Here is a 24,988-nt window from a genome sequence, read left to right on the forward strand (position 1 = left end):
CAATAATAAAATAATACTTCTTCATACAGTAATACGTGACAACAGAAGACATTCTTTACTTGGAATATATGTGGTTTTACAGACAGGTTTTAGACGTTTAGCAGGAAAGAAATCACTACATCAGAGCAGATGTATTATCTCCTTTGCTGGAAATGTTTTCCTTCCGTTATAATTTTGGCCAGATTGGACAGGCTCGGCATACTTGGCACCGTTATGTATTTTTCTTCTACTGCCTTGAGATTTTTTTTTTCAAGTTCTCAGCATACTGTCTGCCGACCGTCACGTTCATCTGTTATCAGTTATTTATTTTTTTTCTATTGCATAGTTTTCCGAAATCATTTCATATTTTAATGCAAAGGTATTTTATCAACCCATTCATTGCTGTATGGGGTTGGACAAAATAGGCCCAGGGCGCCCAGCATATATCTTAAATAAAGTGGCGGCGTGGTGTAGTAGAGCTGAAATAATCGCGGCGATCTTCCTCCCTGACGCCTGAGATGTATGTACAGAGTTGAACGCGTAGGCTTCCTCTGCAGTTACCAGAACAATGCTGATTAGTCAGCGACTAACTGGCAGCTTCTACTTGATTAAAAAAAGAAATAAATAAAATCCAGTCCCTGCTTTTGATTGGCTGCTTGCTACCGTCACAATTAGGGTAGTAAAAATAATAATGATAATAAAATAATAATAATAATAATGTGGCAGCATGCTACCAGATGATCCGTTATAAATCCATCCCATAAATCTGATCCCTGCTATTACGCAAGAATCCCTGCTTGTGAAGTCACAGATGGCCCACGGACGCGAAACACCTCCCTTTATTTTATTTAGAGACAGAGAAATTAATATTAAAACATTTTTTTTTTCTAATTTAAAATTTGGAAGGACTTCCGAGGACTACCAGTTGCATCAGAAGACTGATGGGGGTGATTGGAGTTGTAGTCCCTGCAAGCAGGTGTACAAGAGCTGCAAGAAGGGTGGCACAATTTTAAGTCATGGCATCTGAACACTTCCCCTCGCTGCCCTTGATCCTCAGTGCCTGCAAAAGAGAGAGACAGAGAGGCTGCTCTGCAGGCAGTGCTTGAAAATCAGGACTGCACAACAAAAAAAACAGGACAGTGGGAAGGTATGACCTCCCCAGGGGGGGGGGGGGAATGTGTCTGAACCTCGGCACAGGAAGGTTATCCCACCCTCTTAGTGTATATACTCCATACACAGCCGAGGTTAATGGGGAAATTCCCTAGTTTCTCGATAACCCCTCCTGTTTTCGTATAACCCTCGTAGAATGATCCTTGGAGAAGCCCCCCCGTCACGGCTCTCCGTAGCTAGTAATCCTCGCGGCTAGTTTTCCTTTACTGGCTCCAGCAGAGAAAGAGTTTCATTCCAGGAACTCGTACATTAAAAAAACAAAAAACTCCACTCTCCGCATCTTCAACGAATTTACTTCCTTCCTCCGATTGTTTTGACAAAGCTTGTTACACGGGACTGTAAAGCAGCCCGAGCGCGTCCGCTACCCTCTCGCCCCGCTCCGCGCTCCGCTTTCCGATGGAGAAGTCCTTCTTCTGGATCGCTGCAGCCGTCGCGCTCGTCAACATCTGCCGAGTCCATGGTAAGCCTTTTTTTTGTGTGTCTGATCTACTATGATGCGCGTTCCTCCAGGTGCTCGAGATAGACGGAGGAGAGATGATTTCCGACAGACGATTGTGTTTTAACAAAGCGAAAGGATAGGATGCATTAAGTGAATGTTCCAAATTCCGTGTCGGGTGAACCGTCCACAAAATCGAAAAAAAAAAAACAACCCAAAATAGAAGGAGCCTGGGACGTCTCAGGAGAACTTACAATCTGTTGGTGGGGCGTAGATAGTAAGGTTTCTTCCCCAATCTCTGGGTGATGGGGTAGGTTCCGTTTCAGATCTGTCTCTTCTCCATCACAGATCCAGGGGTGCTGTTGATTTCCACGGAGTAATTAAAGTCCTTGTTTCAGTACAGGGGTAGGCAGCAATATTGGTTTTTTTTTGTTGAGAGGGTAAGTGGAGCAGCCTCCGAGCAGAAGTGGTAGAGGTTAATACAGTAAGGGGATTTAAACATGCATGGGACAGGCATACGGCTCCTGAATCTAAGACGAGACCAACAACTAAATCTGGAAAAACAGCCGGACTAGATGGGGCCGAATGGGTCTGATCTGCCAGCCAGTGTTTCTATGTCAACATCTGGCTGGCAGATATGGAACTATACTGCCAGCCATATGGAACTATACTGCCAGCCATATGGAACTATACTGCCAGCCATATGGAACTATACTGCCAGCCATATGGAACTATACTGCCAGCCATATGGAACTATACTGCCAGCCATATGGAACTATACTGGAATCACCTGGCTGCCGTTCCACATACTCTACGTTTTCTGCTAAATGCCAAAAATGTCTTTTATTCATTCATTAAACATGTAAAACGCTCCTTTATTTTTCATTTTTGCTGGGACCTTTCAATTGTCATGTGACACGAGACACTCCTGTAGATCGTAAGCTTACGAGCAGGACCCTCTTTACCTAAAGCATCGGGTCGTCTTAGTCCGTCACTTTTAGTTCTAAAAGTATAATAAAAGATCATTATAATGCATTGATTGGTTGTTGCTATGGGAACTGAAAAACTTATTAGAAGTTATAGAATGTTTTTCAAGTGATTAAGAATAAAATGATGATGTTATTCTTAACATAAGTGGAACAGCACCTTTAAAAGCAGATTTCATCGCTTTGTCTTTTTGGGCAGGACAAGTTTCTTCTGGAATCGTATGGATAAACCAATCAGAATATTTATTAGGAATAGAATATTTTTAAAGATTGCCAAAATTAAATTTTTACATCATTTTGACCCATTTTAGATTGCATTCGGCAAACAAAATACATTCTTAGGACATTTACTTTCCTTGGTTTTGTACATGTGCCGGGGTTCACATCCCTCTTGGCGAGCTGGGAATTGGATGAAACTGTTCCTTTAACCAGTTTATGTAATCTTACTACGTTTAACCCTTTCAGTATTAAATACTACGCTGGTGCACTTAGTGCCGCACTGGTGCAGGTTAGTCTGATGTATATCGGTATATTTTATTTAAATCAAATAATAAAAAATACAAAAACGAATTATTTTGGATAATTCATGCATTAAGTGGCAAGATATGATGTCATAAACATATAAAAAAGATGCAACATTTGCTTTTTTTTTTTTTTTTCAATAGAGCTTTAATAAAATGTTTGGGGTTTTTCTTCCAATTACAGACTCCTGAAATAAACAGTATGAAACGCATACATGCAATCTCACTGTATTAACATCTACCACTTCTGCTGGGAGGCTGTTCAACCTATCACCCTCGCATTTTTAGCTATAAAAGCAGATTTTTTTTAGTTCATAGAAGTATACATGAAGACTAACCCCTTGACAACCATTAATGTGCCAGACACGTTACAAAAAACAACCAGTCAACGAGAACTGAAATGCCTGACACTTCTTTGGAAAAATGGTTTTGAAATAGCAAAACGCTACTTGTACTTATTGCCCCATAACGTGCAGAAAAAAGCAAAAAAACATAAAAATATTGGGTATTTTAAAACTCAGGACAAATAGTAGAATATATTTAGTAGTTTTTTTCATTAGCTTTTTTGGATGAGTAAAAGATTTTTGGGGTAAAAGTCAGAAAATGTGGGGTTTTTTTACATTTTTTATCATATTTTATTTTTTTTTTATGGGAAATTAGATAATATGATCAAAACAATGGGTATTTCTAAACTCAGGACAAATAGTAGAATCTATTTAGCAGGTTTATTCTTAGCTTCATTTTTGGATGAGTAAAAGATTTTTCAAAATAAAAGTTAGAAAAGGTGGGTTTTTTTTCACTTTTTCAACATATTTTATTATTTTGTTTTATAGAACATTAGATGATATGATCAAAAATATGGTATATGGAAGAAAGCCCTTCTTGTCCTGAAAAAAAAATATATATATAACTCGTGTGGGTTCAGTAAATGGGAGAGGAGAAAATTACAGCTGAACACGAGCAGCACAAAAGTGTTATAACAGCCATTGTCAAAAAAACCCAAAAAACAGCCTGGTCCTTAAGGGGTTAAAGCACCGCCATGGAACATTTGCATATGTACCTGGAAAAGAAAACCGATTTGATCTGCATGGAAAGCGTACGACGAGATTGGCAGTATCAAAAAAATATTTTATGATGGTATCTTTTTTTTTTAGATTTTTGCGTTTTGGGCATTTGAATTGGCTTTTGTTGTTATACCGACTCGTGTGTATGAAAAGATTTTTTATGGAGTGATCAGCATGACAACTGGCCCCAAGATGTGTTTCTTTGTTACTTGATCAGCGGGCATATTCCTTAAAAGAGGTTTAGATTTACAAGACATTTCTATTAGTTTTTTTAGCGTTTCTTCGCAGCAGCTGTCTTAATTCTACCCTGAGGATGTAAGGTTTAGATATCATTTAAGGAAGTTTTACTTTACTGGTAGGATAGTGGATAAATGGAACAGCCTCCAAGCAGAGGAGGTAGAGGCTAATGCAGCGAGGGAATTGAAACATGCGTTTACATCTGAACGGGTTATACAAGAAGTCACCCCACTGCCACGATTCCCGGGAAGATTGCTGGCAGGCAAATAAGAGCTGCCATTTAAACGGTCAATATGTAAAACCTATAAATATGTAATTACAATCATCCGCAGAGTACAATGTATGTCGTCCGTGTATTTATGGGTCATTAACCACGTAAAGAGCTTTTATCGCACCGTTTGCTACAATTCTAACCATATTAGCTCAAGAGGGTTTATGAAAATGGCTTCATGTCAAAAACGTTGCCAATCTTCCTTCTTGCCCCTCCCCCGCCATTTAATATTGTTGCAAGCTATGCAATAAAAGCTCTTGAAAGCGGTTAGTTCAATTGATACTTGTTACACTGCTGTCAAGAATCCCAGAAGTCTGATTGGACAATAGACACTGTGAGTTCACGTTATGAAAAATAAAAATGTAACCCATGCAATAATTGCACTATTTAATGTGATCTGATAATCGAATGGTGATATTGGCCATTGACGTGAGCATGCTGGCCATTTTTCTACTGTTGGTTAAATGGGTTTAAACTTATCTACAAATTACAAGACAAGAAAATGTATCAAATTAATGTAATTTCCGGAGACTGTATTAATTTGCTTGGTTCAGGTTTTTTCGTGATGTGGGCTATGTAGTTGAATGGCAAACCAATGGCTTTTTTCACCAACTTTAACATGACTCAGTGAATCAGGCCCAAGGGCATTAGAAAGAGTTTGGTCTCGGACTAAGTTCTTCTTTATTATTGGGCTGGAATTGCCCCCCTTCCCAGGCAGAAATTAATCAGACTTCCCTGCTTATAGATGAATTTATTCAAACCTTTGTTGGTTTATTCACTAAATCTGTTATTGTTTAACCCACCGAGATTATGAAGAACCAACCCTTGCAGGGGTCCTGTAAGAACAGCTGAGTCGGTCCTGTATAATGCATGCACTGATTTACCTATGCATGTGACAGGGCCAGCTCGGCCTACCTTCCAGGAGAAGCAGATCGGGTGTTAGCCCTTCATCATGCATAGTAATATCAGGGAACCGAAACCGCAGTAACTATTAGAATGCCTCTTAGTGAACTGTGTTAGATTATTTCAATGTGTAATAAAGCATTACTTGTTCTTTAGACTGTACGTCCGTAAATGTATATAAATATAGCTATAAAAAGGCTCCAGACATGCTGACGCTTACATATAACGGTGTCACCAAAACGGCACAGATATCAAACAAATCCATAAAATAAGTTTAGGCGGAGAATAAACAGAAGCTTTTTATAGGTATATGGTGTGTATGGCCTGATATCACATAAACATATATATATATATAAGATATAATAATAATAATATGCAAATCTATATCCATGCACTCTGGTAGAGAGATTGTGGGGCAATTACTCTCTTGGGCGCTCGGTTTGAAAGAAACCACAAGCTGAAGTAACAGTGCTTAAAAAAGTTTGCACAGTTAATGAGCACAAAGCCATTGTGACCATGCACAAACACACAATACATTTATCAGATAGCAGGAAAAGTCCCAAAAATAGCGTTGGGCGGTATCTGGAGAGATAAGGCTCTTTAATTTAGAGTCCGGCATTAATGTAATATAGTAGCTTCCGGCTTCAAAATATCTCGGAATCTGATAGACCTTAAGAAGACAGAACCAATTTTATGTAAACTATTTTTTTTTCTCCCTCCCATCAAATCACCAAGGTCCTCCTAGGTCTCCTCAGTAGGACAAATGGATTATATTGTGTTTAGCTGACGGAAATGGATTTCATGATCAGTGTTTAATAATTAGAATCATGGATTCGTGCACCTTACAAGTTTAATTTACTATCATCTTTCCGGCTGTATAAGCGTGTGTGTAAGTGTCATAACAGTTCTGTTACCAGGAGATCTTTTAGCACCATAGAAGTGTCATTGTATACAATGTTTAGGGAGAACATATATAATTTCATTCTCAATATTTGGCAATCCTTCTAAACAGAAGGGTAGGAATTTTGTTTTTTCCCGGCAAGAGAATTCTGTATGGAATGTTGAGAAGAGATTTGAGGCTTAGAAACCATTTAGTAACGGTGACAGTAACAAGAAGCAGAGGAAACACAATATTTAAAATGACTAAAGGAAGATGTGGTTGCTTCAAGAAGCCGAGTTATATGATTCAGAAGGAGGTGCTGAGGAAGGTGAGATTAAGGATTACAAATTTTGGTTTATTTTATGGAGAAAAAATGGTGTCAGCGTTTATTATGGGAAGTTGTCTCTTGTGAAGTATGGTTTAGGGTGACACAGGTACAGCACATATCTTCTATCTATCTATCTAATCTATCTTTTATCTTAATAAAGGTCTATTAATAAAGAATCGCATTATGATTGGAGTCTCTTAGTCCATCTTAATTAGGTTTGCTGAAACTGAGTGGCTGGTCTATTCACTAAGAAGATCTTAACTCAGCTGAGCTGCCATCTCAAGACAAGTTGCTATGAAAAACACAGCAACTGGTCTACTTGTGTTAATTAAACTCAAAAAAAGTCAAAATGGCATACAAATTATAACTTGGTTTTCAACTTAACAAATCAACTTAATTCCTTAGAAGGAGGCAGGTTGACCCAAAACTCCATTAAACCCTGTAGGACTGCCCAAGTTGATTACCAACCGTCAACCTCCAATACAACAACCAACATGGCAGCAGTTAGGTTCAACTCAACAGCAGCAAAATGGAACTTGGTGACAACTCCATAGAACGTAATATTTAACTAGACAACAACGTCATAATTTTGTACAAGATGCTGTCCAAGTTGGCTTAGCTGAGTGGATTTGAATTGACCTGCTGTCTCTCCCTCTCTCCATGAGATCTCCACCCAACTTTTATTACTCAACAGATCTCCCTGTTTCGTCCCCCCTTTTCTATCTGGCACTCTCTCCCACCGACTCACTTTCTCTCTTCTCCTTGATCACATGTAAATGATTCTGAACTGTTGACCCAAATCACTATGACTCCTAAACCTAAACACGCCAGATTGTTTATACAGATTTAGAGGCACGTGCTCTGCTAGCTGCTCGCAGATGTTTTATTTTCATTACAGGATTTGGCTGCATGACATTGTCCGTCCAAGTCTTGTCCCCAGTTACACAGGAATATCCTATAGCTATTGACGGACATGACTGATCTGTATGGGGGGATATTATAAATAGATAAAGACTAGTAAAACTTCTATAACGCCTTCTGCTCAGCTTGAAAATCTTACATTAATATATAAAATGTCAACTGATCGCTGTCTCCCCCTAGTGGTGAGATCTGTCATGTATAAATAGGCATAGTTAATCACTTTGGGCTTTATTCACTAAAGCGAGAATTGCATCTCCGATCATTGACTTCTTCATACTTCATGAAGGTCCAACTCCAGTGATCTTCTGCTGTAGGAAGAGTTTGAATGGCCATGTATAATGTATAATCAGTGAGATTCCATACATTGAACTATACATTGTACAGGGCCAGTTCAGCCCATCTTATTGGATAAACTTGCCAGTGTTGGCCCTTAGACTTAAAACCACAACTCTCCTGCAAACTATCCTGTTAAATCTCCCTAGAGTTAATACTATAAAAAAAATGTTACCCACTACCCAGACTTTCTCAAACCTTTTAGTTTTAGTCTTCTTATAAACTCTAAGTACTAAGTTACAAGGCCATCTACCATCGGCAGGAAGCTGGTAGGAATGCTTCTGATAAATGGCATTGGTGCTAATATAATGTTTCATTTTCATTTTATTCCTTAATGTTATTTTCCAGCTGTTGGGCAAGGAGATAAAAAATGAAAGGGGATTCCCACCATGTTATTCCCCTCGGTCTATGAACTGATAATATAGGGTCTTGTCGGCTCCAGTGGAAATACCAATTATATGTAAAAAAAAAAAAAAAAAAGACAAAGACATGTTCCTTTTCACAATAGATACTGATACGGCAGTGTGAATTGCATGAGTTCTACAGGAAAGAGAGAAAGCAAATTCGGTAAAGATTTTTTAAGAACCTTTATTGGCTATCTGCCGTATAATAGATCGCAAGCTTTTGGGACTATCTAGGACTCTTCTTCAGGCATACTATAATATGCTTTCTCTCAGTACAACTCCATACCTTCTACAGGAAAAATATACAGGAGGTGGACACATAGTGGCCCCATAGGGAAGCATGGTGGTTACCCGAAAAAGCTCTCTTTTTACCCGAGGTTCCGTCTCTAGTTTCTTTGTGGCTGCAAAGACTTCATTACCTGTCGAAGTATGAGATACCAGATAACGGAATATTTCACAGTGGGGATAAGTGGGTAGATTATGAAGAATTAGGTCAAAATGTGGCCAATGTCCATCAAGAACACTCTGTAAGAGAGGGTTATGTAGCAGAGGATGGGTTAGTGACTGTATACATGACCTACTGCTTCCAGGACTGTCCTGAATAAGCTCCTTAACTTTTTAAAGCAAACAATGTTGTTCACGATCAAAACCGTGCCCAGAATACCTTCTGAAGTGAGAATATTACCATTTTATTCTGCCGCATTTAACAGTCACAGGGTGGAAATCTGCGGAGCGGCCCCTTCCTACATTCTTCCCTAGAGGGGCTACCTTGGCTTGGGAATGAATAGACTCCTTGCTAAATGACATCTCTCCTATTGTTCCAAGTCCCAGTAACTTGGAGATTGTTTTGGCCAACATGGATCTGGATTGGTTTGTATTTCCGCTTTAAAATCTACAACGAAAACACCCAGAAAGAGAGAAAGTTACCCAGTACAAACCAGTCAGAATGCTCCGCGTTCCTGTAAGACCTCCAGACTTGTGATATAAACAGCAAAATGTTAAAGGCTACCCCTGATTAAAAATGATTACTGGTTCTCCTGCCTCCTGCCTTGACTCTGTCTGGAGTATCTTACATTGGTCTCCTGCCGCCTGCCTTAACTCTGTCTGGTATATATATTACATTGATCTTCTGCTGGCCGCCTTGACTCTATCTGGTATATATCACTTTGGTCTCCTGCCTTGACTCTGTTTGGTGTATCTTACATTGGTCTCCTGCCGCCTGCCTTGACTCTGTTTGGTGTATCTTACATTGGTCTCCTGCCACCTGCTTTGAATCTGTCTGGTATATACCGTATTGGCCCGAATATAGGCCGCACTTTTCCCCCCCACTTTAAGTCTTTAAAGTGGGGGTGCGGCCTATATTCGGGGTCTAGCGCCCGACGCCCGGGACATGCAGTCCCGGGCGCCGGGCAGGCAGCGGGGTTATGATACAGATCCCCCGCAACGGTGCAGGCGACCTGCATCCTACTCCCTGATACGCTCAGACAGCCTCCCCTGCCAGCACTTTCCACGGGGGGGGGGGTGCCGGCACGGGAGGTTGTCTAAGCGCATTCTTTAAAAAAGCAAAGGGTGCGGCCTATATACGGGGGCGGCCTATATCCGAGCCAATACGGTATTACATTGATCGCCTGCAGCCTGCCTTGACTCTGTCTGGTATATATTACATTGGTCTCCTGCCACCTGCCTTGACTCTCTCTGGTATATATTACATTGATCTCCTGCAGCCTGCCTTGACTCTGTCTGGTATACAGTATATTACATTGATCTTCTGCCGCCTGCCTTGACTCTAGCCTATAAATCTACCATTATCCTCCAGCTGCCTGGACCCTTGTCTAACATCTAACATTTTCATTAAACTCTGCTCAAGAGCCAAACAACCAATCTCTTTCACCACCCCTGACATTTATAATAAATATAGCATTTTCAGAACAGTTTGTATTTTATTTCTCAACTTCAGAACTGCTTGTGCATTACAAGAGTGACTTATTCTAGGAGATCCTCCACATAATAGAAATGAATAGCATTTTCTAAGGCCACTCATCATGATAAACTTCATAGCCTTACTCCTTTCCTGTAGAAAAATTCAACTTTCCCTGCGATTGAAGAGCTCTTTAGAACACGAAGTTTCCAGTGAGAAGGCACAATATGGTTTAGCCTGTCGCTGTTTTTAGAATATTAAGATGTATGTGTCAGAATGTGGAAATGAGAATTTCCTCCAGATGAAGAAGAATGTAAATAATTTCCTGCACACTTAGGGAAGCCAGATCCTCACGGAGTTCCCACTATACAAAGCTTACAAAAAAAAGACGCGCTTAATAAGGTATTAATTGTTTTCCTGCAACATGGAGGTTCTCTGTAGGCATTATTATTAGACTTGTGCATTCGTCTTCGGGCGAACATGAAAACGAGCACGAAGAGGCCGTTTTTTTGTTCGTTCCGAAGGAACGTAGAACAGAATACAGTGCCGGCAAACCGTAGGCGAAGACGAAGACTCACAATCGTCTTCGTTTTTGCCGCGCACCTGCCAAAATTTCAAACAGGAGTGAGCTGATCCTCGTCTGTCCAATCAGCTCACTCTTGTGACGTAACGCTAAGGGTCTCGTCCAATGCCTGTGCTGCTGTTTTTTGAATTCTGAAGGCGCCTTTATAAGACCAGAGCTTGCCTGAGAGATCCATTCATTTTTCGCTGTGACTGCTTTGGCAACACTGCTGTGCTGCATCCGAGCGTTACAGAGAGATTGTTCTGTTCTGTGTGAGACTGGTAAGCCTTAGCCTGCCATTTCTCACAGTGTACTTCATCCTCACTTCAGTGCTACTTAATTAATATATTTAATAATAATAATTTGATTAATTTAATTTTTTTAAAATTAATTTGTCATCAACTTTAGTGTAAGTGCTGTTGAGTTGACAGTGCACCCAGTGCCTCAGTGGCACTGGGGTGCCCTTGCCCTGGGCTGGCACTAGTGCCTATTGCCTGTCCTGCTTAAATAAATTAAATAGAATTTATAAATTACAATTTAATAGAATCTATAATTTAATAGTTCATTATAATATTATATATATATATATATATTTGTCAGTCATATATATATATATACTATAGTATACTAGTGTAGAGTGTACTGTAGACATTCATCTACTAGTGTCTAATTTAAAATCAGTAATATTAATTAATATAATTAATAATTGAATTCATTATAAAATTATATATATATTTGTCAGTTATAGTTAGTAATAGTATACTAGTGTAGAGTGTACTGTAGACATTCAGAACATCTACTAGTGTCTAATCTAAAATCAGTAATATCAATAATTCTCTAATTATTTCTTATCTTAATAGTTAATTAAATTAGCTATAAATAAAAGTAATAATATTAATTAATTACTACTAGCGTATAGTTCAGCTAATCTTATTAGTACTGGTGCTGCAGCTCTATAGTTTGTGCTTTGTTTTAGCAACAGTAAGAGACCAAGTCAATTTTTCTTAATTAATCTTTCATTTTATTTCATTTGTTTTGCTCACCTCAGTCCATCAGTGAAGTGAACTTGTTGGGCTAGTGAGTGCAGCCGCATAAGTGCTGTGTTTTTTTTTGATCAGCAAGCAGTGACGTTAACTGTTTTGCAAAGATTTTCTCATTTATTTTACATTTTATTTCAATTTTATTAAAAGTACCCTTAGTGTTTTGCTCACCTCAGTCCATCAGTGAAGTGAACTTGTTGGGCTAGTGAGTGCAGCAAGCAGTGAAGATAACTGTTTTGCTGTGACATTTTATTTTATTTCTAATTCTTTTCAAGAAAAATTGACTGTGACGAGCTGTACTAAGCAAAGCTTCAAGCTACTAGCTGTAGTACTAAAATAATTCTAATCTTCTTTAATCTTAATCTATAATATATTATAAATAATAATATTCTAATTCATAATCTATAATATAAGTAATTCTAATTCTAAATTCTAATTCATAATCTATATTCTTCTATCTATAATACATAATATATAAGTAAATTAGTTCTAATCTATTAATATTATATAACTTAATATTAATTAATAAATCATATACTGAATCTGATTTAACCTCACTTTAGCTTAGTGGGTTTGAGAGCGTCTGCCTAGAGGTAGACTTATAGTAAGGAAATATAGCTTTAGGCTAGCATAGTGGTAGGCTAAGCTCTTAGGCCCGTGTAAATTCAAATTAAAAATAAAATACTGCTAGTTATTAAATAGTTAATCTTGAGTTAATAATTTCAATAACTTTAGGATTTTGGCAGATTGCACACAGCACAGTGCAGTAGTGCATAGTTTTACTTTTTAAGCAGTAGCACTGAAGAGAACTTCCTCTAATTTTTTTGTCTTTAATTCGTTTTTCCTTTTTTTTATTTTTATTTTTTTATTTTTTTTTTTATAGTTTTTTAAACACTACACTACACTACACTACACTACACTACACACACAACACAAAATTTGAAATGGATCCTCCTTTTGGGACTAAGGAGGGACAAGCTCCATCTACCACCACCACCACCACCACCAGCACCACCACCAGCACCACCACCAGCTCTAAGATGCAGCCTTTGCGTCAGTCTAGTCGGCCAAGTAGGCCAAGCTCTCGCTTATCATTTGGGGAAGCATTGCTTGAAGGATCATCAAGTAAAGGAAAGGCACCAAAAGCAGGCAGTAGTAGTGCGGCTAGGCCCACAAGCTCTATGGTTTTTTACGGAAAGCCTAAAGCACCAGAAGCACGTTCAAAGTTAAAGGGTAGCACAAGTAGTACCAGCCCAGTGACTAAAAAGAAGTGCCTTTTGCCCCAAGCAGCATCTTCCCCATCCACCAGCAGCATGCAAGGTACCAAGCAGAGCCAAATTAGCAGCAAGACTCAGAGGGGTCCCAAACCAAAGCGATCTCATTCCTTTGTAGGGAAAACCACCACCACCACCACCCCCGCCTCTACCACCACTAGTGCTGCGCCTACTGTTCCCACTGGTACCGCCACGCCATGTCCTCCTAGTACCTCTAGCAAGCCACCAAGTCCTTACAAAATTTTTGTAAAGACAGTTAGAGAGAGGGCTACACATAGTGGAACTCCACCTAGCGAGGTAGCAGAGGAGCCTGAGACTGAGAGGCCAAGTGCAGAGTCTATTCTTCCTGCTCGCACTACTACTAGTCACGAGTCTCACGACGATATCAGTCTTAGCTCCAGCCTAGCAGGAATTCCATTCGATCTGGCTAATGAAGAGCTAGACTATGAGCCAGAGGAAGTAGAGGAGATGAGTGGTCAGGAATCAGATTCCTCAGGGAGCAGTGTCCAAATGACTAGTGCACAATTTTCCCCTGAGCCTCCACCTTCTCCGCTACGATCATCACCATCACCACCACCAGCAGCAGCAGCAAAACCTAGCAAATCTAAAGCAATTAGCAGTCCCACTATGGCCAGTACTGTTACCACCAGTCCCACCACCACTAGTTCTGCCTCTGTTCATCCACCCCGAGCAGTAAGAGCAGCACCCAAGGCACACTCCAAGGCTATGCGCGCCCCAATTTGGGAGCACTTTGAAAATGTTGAAGAAGGGCGCTATGGAAAGTGCAAACATTGTGGGAAGCTAATAAGCAGAGGGAAAGTGTCTGGCCATTTTACCAGTGCTAGCATGAAGCATCACCTCAGCACTCAACACAACGCTGTGCTATTGGGGAAAGATGCAGAGGTAAAACTTAGTGCAGGCAGCATAGCTGGTGGCCGTGGAAAAACCCCAACAGCTTCTTCTTCTGAGCCAATAGCAGCAGCAGCAGCAGCAGCAGCAACTAGTGCTGGCAGCCAGAGACCAAGGCAGGTTGGAGCACTGCATGCCCAGCCCACCCTGGAAGAATTTGGGGCATTCCACTCCAAGAGAACGATGCCCAAACAGCAGGCCAATAAAGTAACGCGACTTATTGGTCAGTTCATTGCTGTTGGAGGGGCATCCTTCTCCATGATTGAAGGGGAGCCTTTCAAACAATTGATGGCGGCTGTGGCTCCACAATACACAGTTCCGTCACGTTCCACTTTCAGCAGGAACATTGTCCCCTCGCTGTATCGGTCCTGTGTTGCAGCAGTGAAAGAGGAGCTTTCCAAGGCTGCTGGTCAGTGTGTTCATTTCACTACAGATTTGTGGAGTGCACCTAGCGCCCAGCATGCCTTTCTTTCTTTGACAGCACACTGGTGGCAGCCCGGTGTGTCTAAGGAAGTTGCTGCAGCAGGCTACCGATCATTCCTTCTCCATGCAGAAGTGATGGATGAAAAGCACACTTCCCAAAACATTCTGCATGCGATGAGGAAAATGTTTAGCCTTTGGGTGGGAGCAGAGGCGGGCACCAATGTTGAAGTTGGTTTTGTGGTAACTGACGGAGGTGCCAATATGGTGAAAGCGCTGCGAGATGGTCATATTGTTGGTGTGCGCTGTGCAGCCCACATCATCCATCTTGTAGTGAAGGCAGCAATGTCAGAAGGAACTAATGTGGCAGCAGTAGTTCTGTCCCGCTGCAGAAAGATCGCTGGGCACTTTCACCATAGTGTTAAGGCTAGCCAACTTTTGAGGGAAGAGCAAGAGAGGTCAGGTCTTCCCGTACACTGCCTACGTCAGGATGTCAGTAAACGGTGGAACTCCACGTTAGACATGCTAGAGAGGATTTTGGAGCAGCAGAGGGCAATCCATAATCTTGCCTCAGAGCACAATATTGGGATTACCTCTCCATTGAATAGGGAGGATTGGACAGTGATCGCCCAGCTAGTGGCAGTCCTTAAACCATTCAGGGATGCCACAGAAAATTTAAGCTCAAACACTGCCAGTCTGGCCCAGGTAATCCCAGTGTTCTCCCATCTAGGCAGCAAGATGGATGTGTTCCTTGGAAACCGTGAGGCTGTTCAAGGTGGCACTCTACATCCTGACGTAGCAGCCATAGTCAGGAAGCTGAAGGATCTGCTAAAAGTACACCTTCGCAAGCGAATGGAAGAGAGTCCCGAAATGATGCTAGCGTGCCTTTGTGATCCAAGAATTAAGGGAAAGCTAGCTTTGAAATTCAATGTTCTCAGTAGCTACCGGGAGCAATTGGTCAACAAGGTGCGTGACTGGCAGCGTAAAATGGGAATGCTGTCCGAGGAGGGTGAGGTGCAGGAGGAGGAAGAGATGATGTGGTCTGCTACCCCTAGCAGCAGCATCAGCAGCAGTGCCACAAGCAGCACAACACAGCTGAGTGGAGCAGCTGCGTTTTGGGAAGAGGCACTTGGCAGTATAGTTGGACCATCTGACAGAGCTAGCAGCAGAAAGGAGAGTAGTGCTGCTGAAATGGTCAAACTTTACCTCTGTGAAGTTCCTTCTGCTCCTAATGTTGATCCTCTTAGCTACTGGGATGAAAAGAAGAGTGTGTGGCCTGCACTCTCATGGGTTGCGCAGCAGCTTCTATCATGTCCGCCAACCACTGTTCAAAGTGAGCGCGTGTTTTCTATGACTGGAAACATACTGAGTCCACAGCGCTCACGCATGGCACCTCATCTGATGGAGCAGATTGCCTTTCTTAAATTCAATCTGCCCAAATTGGGTTACCCAGCTCTTAGCTTGGAAAGTTAAATTTTTTCTCTCTAATGTTTAAGGTAGTTTCTCCCCCTGGTTGCACTTGCTGCGGTGTGGCAATGCCTGCTACCTCCGCTGGTGTAGCCAATTTACGCTAGGGCCTAGTGTCTGAGCTCTGTAAGTCCGCTCCCAAACGCCTAGGACTGACAGTCTTTGGATGCTTTGCCCTGGGGTGAAACAGGTGAGTGGGTCGTCAATTGCCCACTCATTCACCTTTTTCCGTTTCCAACGCTGCTGCTGGTGGTGGTGCCAGTATCTTTTGCCAGTTCGCTTCCTGGCTGAAATCATGCCTCAGATGTCCCTAATGGAAAGGGTAGTTTCTCCCCCCTGGTTGCACTTGCTGCGGTGTGGCAACGCCTGCTACCTCCGCCGGTGTAGCTAGCTTATGCTAGGGCCTTGTGTCTGAGTTCTGTAGGTCTGCTCCCAAACGCCAAGGACTGACAGTGCTTGGATGCTTTGCCCTGGGGTGAAACAGGTGAGCGGGTCGTCAATTGCCCACTCATTCGCCTTTCCCAATTCTGCTGCTGCTGGTGGTGGTGCCAGTGTCTCTCTTCAATGCCAGTTCGCTTCCTGGCTAGTGTCATGCCTCGAATGTCCCTGATGGTAAGGGTAGTTTCTCCCCCCTGGTTGCACTTGCTGCGGTGTGGCAACGCCTGCTACCTCCGCCGGTGTAGCCAGCTTACGCTAGGGCCTTGTGTCTGAGTTCTGTAGGTCTGCTCCCAAACGCCAAGGACTGACAGTGCTTGGATGCTTTGCCCTGGGGTGAAACAGGTGAGCGGGTCGTCAATTGCCCACTCATTCGCCTTTCCCAATTCTGCTGCTGCTGGTGGTGGTGCCAGTGTCTCTCTTCAATGCCAGTTCGCTTCCTGGCTAGTGTCATGCCTCGAATGTCCCTGATGGTAAGGGTAGTTTCTCCCCCCTGGTTGCACTTGTTGCGGTGTGGCAACGCCTGCTACCTCCGCCGGTGTAGCCAGCTTACGCTAGGGCCTTGTGTCTGAGTTCTGGAAGTCCGCTCCCAAACGCCAAGGACTGACAGTTTTTGGATGCTTTGCCCTGGGGTGAAACAGGTGAGCGGGTCGTCAATTGCCCACTCATTCGCCTTTTCCAATGCTGCTGCTGCTGCTGCTGGTGGTGGTGCCAGTGTCTCTTCTCTGCCAGTTCGCTTCCTGGCTAGTGTCATGCCTCAAATGTCCCTTATGGTAAGGGCAGTTTCTCCCCCCTGGTTGCACTTGCTGCGGTGTGGCAACGCCTGCTACCTCCGCCAATGTAGCCAGCTTACGCTAGGGCCTTGTGTCTGAGCTCTGGAAGTCCGCTCCCAAACGCCAAGGACTGACAGTGTTTGGATGCTTTGCTCTGGGGTGAAACAGGTGAGTGGGTCGCCAATTGCCCACTCATTCGCCTTTCCCAATTCTGCTGCTGCTGCTGGTGGTGGTGCCAGTGTCTCTTCGATGCCAGTTCGCTTCCTGGCTAGTGTCATGAATCAAATGTCCCTAATGGTAAGGGCAGTTTCTCCCCCCTGGCTGCCTCTGTCTGCGGTGTGGCAACGCCTGCTACCTCCGCCGGAGTGGCCAGCTTACGCTAGGGCCTTGTGTCTGAGCTCTGGAAGTCTGCTGCCAAACGTCTAAGACTGACAGTGTTTGGGTGCTTTGCCCTGGGGTGAAACAGGTGAGTGGGTCGCCAATTGCCCACTCATTCGCCTTTTCAATGCTGCTGCTGGTGGTGGTGCCAGCATCTCTTCTCTGCCAGTTCGCTTCCTGGCTAGAGTCATGCCCAAAATGTCCCTAATGGTAAGGGCAGTTTCTCCCCCCTGGCTGCCTCTGTTTGCGGTGTGGCAACGCCTGCTACCTCCGCCGGAGTGGCCAGCTTACGCTAGGGCCTTGTGTCTGAGCTCTGGAAGTCTGCTGCCAAACGTCTAAGACTGACAGTGTTTGGGTGCTTTGCCCTGGGGTGAAACAGGTGAGCGGGTCGCCAATTGCCCACTCATTTGCCTTTCCCATTTCCTTTTCCATTTCATTATTTTCCTTCTGATACACAACCAACCAAACATAACACACACAATAACACATATAACACATATAACACACAGTGACATCACACATAACACACATACACACACACTTACAATGCACAAAACACAAGGACCTTTTCCTTGTTATTTGCCCTGGCCTTCACTCACTAATAGCATTACATTAACACTATAACTCACACTTCACCCTATAACATTTTTCCATCCACATACCTGCCAACAGACCCAACTTTTTCAGGGACAGTCCTGCTTTTTTCCAGTCCTGTCCCATCTAATTTAGCTAAACTAGGTATGCAAAATGCAAATACACATAGGTAGTTATAGCTCGGTAGGTAACGCTACTATAAACATTTAATAAATATAATCAAGTACTAAATAATAAATCTAACTTTAAAATACATTTAAATAAACCCCTATTTTTTTTTAAAAAAAAACATTAAAATTAAATTATTATTATTTAGACATAATCCATCTTTAACCAAACCAGTGCACTGCTACTAATCTTAAACATAACCGTACATTAACCCTAAGCTATTTTTTAGTTCTTGTCCAACATTTTTCCATCAGCATACCTGCCAACACACCCAAGATTTTGGTGGACAGTCCTGCTATTTTCCAGTCCTGTCCAATAAGTAAGTTGGGTTGTTGCAAAGTATGCCATTGTAAATAGGTAGCAAATGTTAGGCATGTAAAGTGGTCCAAAATCAATTTAAAAATGTAAAATATTCCCTATTCTTTTATTAAACATCTATGGACAGTACACCTCGGTATGTGTGTGCAACTCTATTGGTCGTTTCGGCAGGGGGCTCGCCTGCCATCAACGAATGAAGTGCATTCTGCAGTTCTGCAATTCACTCGTTGATGCCAGACCAGCCCCCTGCCGAAACGACCAATAGAGCTGCACACACGTACCTTCACGGCAGCTGCTGCTGCTGTGATGTGTTATTAACCCCGTATTAACCCCTGCTAGGCAACCAGGAGGAAAACGAAGATTAGCACGAAGAATGTCCGCGAATATTCGCCCGAAGAGAAGACAGGAACGGGCGAATATTCGCGGAATACGAAGATTTTTTTTCCCCCGAAGACGAGCACGAAGACGAACACGAAGAGCCCCCTGGTGCCCAAGTCTAATTATTATTGTGGAAAAAGGGTTTCGGCAAAATAATGTTACAATGTAAAATATGGTTTCATTTTAATTCATTATTTTATTGTTACATGCCTCAATCCTGAATCTTTTCTTCCTCTTTCAGCATCACTACCAGTTCCCGTCCTAACATTGGAAGACAACATCATGGAAGGTGAGGAGGCCGAGTTCTCCTGCACTTTACAATATAACGAAAGTTTTAAGGTGGATTTAGAGATTCTAACAAGCTCGGGAGAACCTTTTAAAGACTGTCAGCAGCAATCAAAACCCTTTCCAAAGGTGACCTGTAACCCAGAGGTTACTAAGGATTTTCACAATACGGAGGTAACTTGTGAGGCTCGACTATCAATCAGGAGCAAGCCAAAAACCATATTTGTTAGATGTGAGTATATAACCTATATGACCTATTTTTGTCCCCTTATAATTTCCCTTTTTCCTATAATTGTTCCCCCATTACTTCATATAATACCGCCCTATGACTCCCCCCTATTACTCCATATAATACCTGCCTATAGCTTCCCCTATTGCCCCATATAATACATCCCTATAACTCCCCTATTACCCCATATAGTACCTCCCTATAACTCCCTCTATTGCTCCTTCTAATACCTCCCTATAACTCCCCCTATTACTCATTATAATACCTCCATATAATACCTCCCTATAACTCCCCCTATTACTCCTTATAACACCTCCATATAATACCTCCCTATAACTCCCTATATTACTCCATATAATACCTCCCTATAACTCCCCATATTACTCCATACAATAACTCCCTATAACTCCCCATATTACTCCATACAATAACTCCCTATAACTCCCCCTATTACTCCTTATAACACCTCCATATAATACCTCCCTATAACTCCCCATATTACTCCATACAATAACTCCCTATAACTCCCCATATTACTCCATACAATAACTCCCTATAACTCCCCATATTACTCCTTATAATACCTCCATATAATAACTCCCTATAACTCCCCATATTACTCCATATAATACCTCCCTATAACTCCCCCTATTACTCCTTATAATACCTCCATATAATACCTCCATATAACTCCCCCTATTACTCCATATAATACCTCCCTATAGCTCCCCTATTACTCCATATAATACCTCCCTATAACTCCCCATATTACTCCATATAATACCTCCCTATAACTCCCCCTATTACTCCATATAATACCTCCCTATAACTCCCCCTATTACTCCATTTATACCTCCCTATAACTCCCCCTATTACTCCATATAATACCTCCCCATAACTCCCCCTATTACTCCATATAATACCTCCCTATAACACCCCCTATTACTCCGTATAATACCTCCCTATAACTCCCCATATTACTCCATATAATACTTCCCCATAACTCCCCCTATTACTCCATATAATACCTCCCTTTAACTCCATATAATACCTCCCTTTAACACCCCCTATTACTTCATATAATACCTCCCTATAACTCCCCCTATTACTCCGTATAATACCTCCCTTTAACACCCCCTATTACTCCATATAATACCTCCCTATAACTCCCCCTATTACTCCGTATAATACCTCCCTATAACACCCCCTATTACTCCATATAATACCTCCCTATAGCTCCCCTATTACTCCATATAATACCTCCCTATAACTCCCCCTATTACTCCGTATAATACCTCCCTATAACACCCCTATTACTCCGTATAATACCTCCCTATAACTCCCCCTATTACCCCATATAATACCTCCCTATAACTCCCCCTATTACTCCGTATAATACCTCCCTTTAACACCCCCTATTACTCCATATAATACCTCCCTATAACTCCCCCTATTACTCCGTATAATACCTCCCTATAACTCCCCCTATTACTCCATATAATACCTCCCTATAACTCCCCCTATTACTCCATTTATACCTCCCTATAACTCCCCCTATTACTCCATATAATACCTCCCCATAACTCCCCATATTACTCCGTATAATCTCTCTCTCTGTAACTCCCCCTATTACCCCATATAATACCTCCCTATAACTCCCCCTATTACTCCGTATAATACCTCCCTTTAACACCCCCTATTACTCCATATAATACCTCCCTTTAACACCCCCTATTACTCCATATAATACCTCCCTATAACTCCCCCTATTACTCCGTATAATACCTCCCTATAACTCCCCCTATTACCCCGTATAATACCTCCCTATAACTCCCCCTATTACTCCGTATAATACCTCCCTTTAACACCCCCTATTACTCCATATAATACCTCCCTATAACTCCCCCTATTACTCCATTTATACCTCCCTATAACTCCCCCTATTACTCCATATAATACCTCCCCATAACTCCCCCTATTACTCCATATAATACCTCCCTATAACACCCCCTATTACTCCGTATAATACCTCCCTATAACTCCCCATATTACTCCATATAATACTTCCCCATAACTCCCCCTATTACTCCATATAATACCTCCCTTTAACTCCATATAATACCTCCCTTTAACACCCCCTATTACTTCATATAATACCTCCCTATAACTCCCCCTATTACTCCGTATAATACCTCCCTTTAACACCCCCTATTACTCCATATAATACCTCCCTATAACTCCCCCTATTACTCCGTATAATACCTCTCTATAACACCCCCTATTACTCCATATAATACCTCCCTATAGCTCCCCTATTACTCCATATAATACCTCCCTATAACTCCCCCTATTACTCCGTATAATACCTCCCTATAACACCCCTATTACTCCGTATAATACCTCCCTATAACTCCCCCTATTACTCCGTATAATACCTCCCCATAACTCCCCATATTACTCCGTATACCTCCCCATAACTCCCCCTATTACTCCGTATAATACCTCCCTATAACACCCCCTATTACTCCGTATAATACCTCCCCATAACTCCCCCTATTAATCCGTATAATACCTCCCTATAACTCCCCCTATTACCCCGTATAATACCTCCCTATAACTCCCCCTATTACTCCGTATAATACCTCCCTTTAACACCCCCTATTACTCCATATAATACCTCCCTATAACTCCCCCTATTACTCCATTTATACCTCCCTATAACTCCCCCTATTACTCCATATAATACCTCCCCATAACTCCCCCTATTACTCCATATAATACCTCCCTATAACACCCCCTATTACTCCGTATAATACCTCCCTATAACTCCCCATATTACTCCATATAATACTTCCCCATAACTCCCCCTATTACTCCGTATAATACCTCCCTATAACTCCCCATATTACTCCATATAATACTTCCCCATAACTCCCCCTATTACTCCATATAATACCTCCCTTTAACTCCATATAATACCTCCCTTTAACACCCCCTATTACTTCATATAATACCTCCCTATAACTCCCCCTATTACTCCGTATAATACCTCCCTTTAACACCCCCTATTACTCCATATAATACCTCCCTATAACTCCCCCTATTACTCCATATAATACCTCTCTATAACACCCCCTATTACTCCATATAATACCTCCCTATAGCTCCCCTATTACTCCATATAATACCTCCCTATAACTCCCCCTATTACTCCGTATAATACCTCCCTATAACACCCCTATTACTCCGTATAATACCTCCCTATAACTCCCCCTATTACTCCGTATAATACCTCCCTATAACACCCCCTATTACTCCGTATAATACCTCCCCATAACTCCCCATATTACTCCGTATACCTCCCCATAACTCCCCCTATTACTCCGTATAATACCTCCCTATAACACCCCCTATTACTCCGTATAATACCTCCCCATAACTCCCCCTATTAATCCGTATAATACCTCCCTATAACACCCCCTATTACTCCGTATAATACCTCCCCATAACTCCCCCTATTACTCCGTATAATACCTCCCTATAACACCCCCTGTTATTCCATATAATACCTCCCTATAACTCCCCCTATTACTCCGTATAATACCTCCCTATAACACCCCCTATTACTCCGTATAATACCTCCCCATAACTCCCCATATTACTCCGTATACCTCCCCATAACTCCCCCTATTACTCCGTATAATACCTCCCTATAACACCCCCTATTACTCCGTATAATACCTCCCCATAACTCCCCCTATTAATCCGTATAATACCTCCCTATAACACCCCCTATTACTCCGTATAATACCTCCCCATAACTCCCCCTATTACTCCGTATAATACCTCCCTATAACACCCCCTGTTATTCCATATAATACCTCCCCATAACTCCCCCTATGACTCCGTATAATACCTCCCTTTAACACCCCCTATTACTCCGTATAATACCTCCCCATAACTCCCCCTATTACTCCGTATAATCTCTCTCTCTGTAACTCCTCTCTGAAGACTTCCTCACAAACCCCTTCTTAAAATGTTTTTAGGTTTCTTTTCCTTCTCTCTCCCTTCATGCAGCCGAGCCAGCTTTCACAGACTGCCCGCAAGAGGTCACTTGGGTAGAAGGAGAAAAAAAGTCCTTTCACTGCAAGGCTGGCGGCTACCCGCCCCCAACGGTGACCTGCTCGATGGACAAAGTCACATACAAAGAAGGCGACATGTTTACAGTGAGCAGAAACGTGTCCGGCAGTTACACCTGCAGAGCCAGCAGCTTCGACGTCATTACCACGAAAGTGACAGTGAGCGTGGAGTGTAAGTCTCAGTGCCATGATTCTCCGGCAGCCTTGCGTTCCCTCACTGCGTTAGCCTCTTACCCCTTCTAAAGTCATACAAATCTTATTAATATAATTATTATATATATATATTTTATATTTATATGTGAAGAGCCTTCACATTAATGATCACGGAACGTGGTACTGAAAGGCGTTCTATGATATCTCTACAGGAGAATTTCAAGGCAGGGGGTTGAATAAGAAATAATTTATTTATTGCCCCCTTGCAGTCAAGCCCAAAGTATTGGGTATTAAAGGGCTGTCAGACTTGGCAGTGGCTGAAGGGAAGAACGTGACTTTGGTTTGTGAAGCAGACGGCCTCCCATCTCCAACCTACAGCTGGGACACCCCGACGCCCGACGTGGAGATATCTGCCGACCACCGCACCGTTACCGTCGGAAACATGGAGGCCAAACACAAAGGAAAATACATCTGCAAAGTTCAAAATGTACACGGGAATGACGTGAAGAGTCTGACGCTCACCATGCCAGGTAACCATGAACGGGCTTAACCACTCCTGACACTCTCAGCCGGGGTTAAATGTTTCGGGGAGGGCTCAACAAGGCTTTCCGGGGTTTATACATTAAAGAGGGAGTTTCCAGGGGAAAAAAAAATAACAAAAAAAAAAACTATATGTGGGGTCTTTGGTAAAAATGGCAAAAAATCTTGGGTACACAAGGCGCTCCTTGGTCAATAAAGGATTAAAATGTGTTTTTTTAATTTTATTTTATTTTATTTTAGGATCCAGCAAGGGGGAAAAGCCGACGGCGTCTTACGGCTTCGCAATTTCCACTCTAATAGTTTTGTATCTGATTCCTTTGCTTCTTTGATTTCTGTTTCTTTGCTATGCTATGCTTTTTTTTATGTTTAGATATTTTTTATTGCCAACTACTGAAAAAAAAAACCCAAGTGTGTACATTGGATACAGATTTAAATTAAAATATTGTAGAACCGAGCAGTGTGTTTTTTTACTTCATTATTTGAGCCTCTCTGGAGTTCTTTCATTCTTTTTTAATTAGCAGATCCTTATAATTCCGTTCAGTAAACGTATTATGCTTGGAGTATATTATGTAAGT

The 24,988-nt window shown here is 42.1% G+C and overlaps 1 protein-coding gene across 1 annotated transcript; it reads left to right on the forward strand.

Annotated features, from left to right (window-relative positions):
- The first annotated feature begins 1,545 nt into the window (after window positions 1-1,545).
- LOC149277910 (intercellular adhesion molecule 5-like) lies at window positions 1,546-24,423 on the forward strand. The gene is made up of 4 exons (XM_089502555.1): window positions 1,546-1,609; window positions 19,309-19,356; window positions 23,659-23,892; window positions 24,143-24,423. The coding sequence occupies exons 1-4, from the start codon at window positions 1,546-1,548 to the stop codon at window positions 24,421-24,423; spliced, it is 627 nt and encodes a 208-aa protein (XP_089358681.1).
- The last annotated feature ends 565 nt before the right edge of the window (window positions 24,424-24,988 follow it).

This window comes from Sceloporus occidentalis, unplaced genomic scaffold (assembly GCF_023333645.1).
Source record: "Sceloporus occidentalis isolate IW3139 unplaced genomic scaffold, rSceOcc1.0.p SCAF_205, whole genome shotgun sequence".
Taxonomy (NCBI): Eukaryota; Metazoa; Chordata; class Lepidosauria; order Squamata; family Phrynosomatidae; genus Sceloporus; species Sceloporus occidentalis.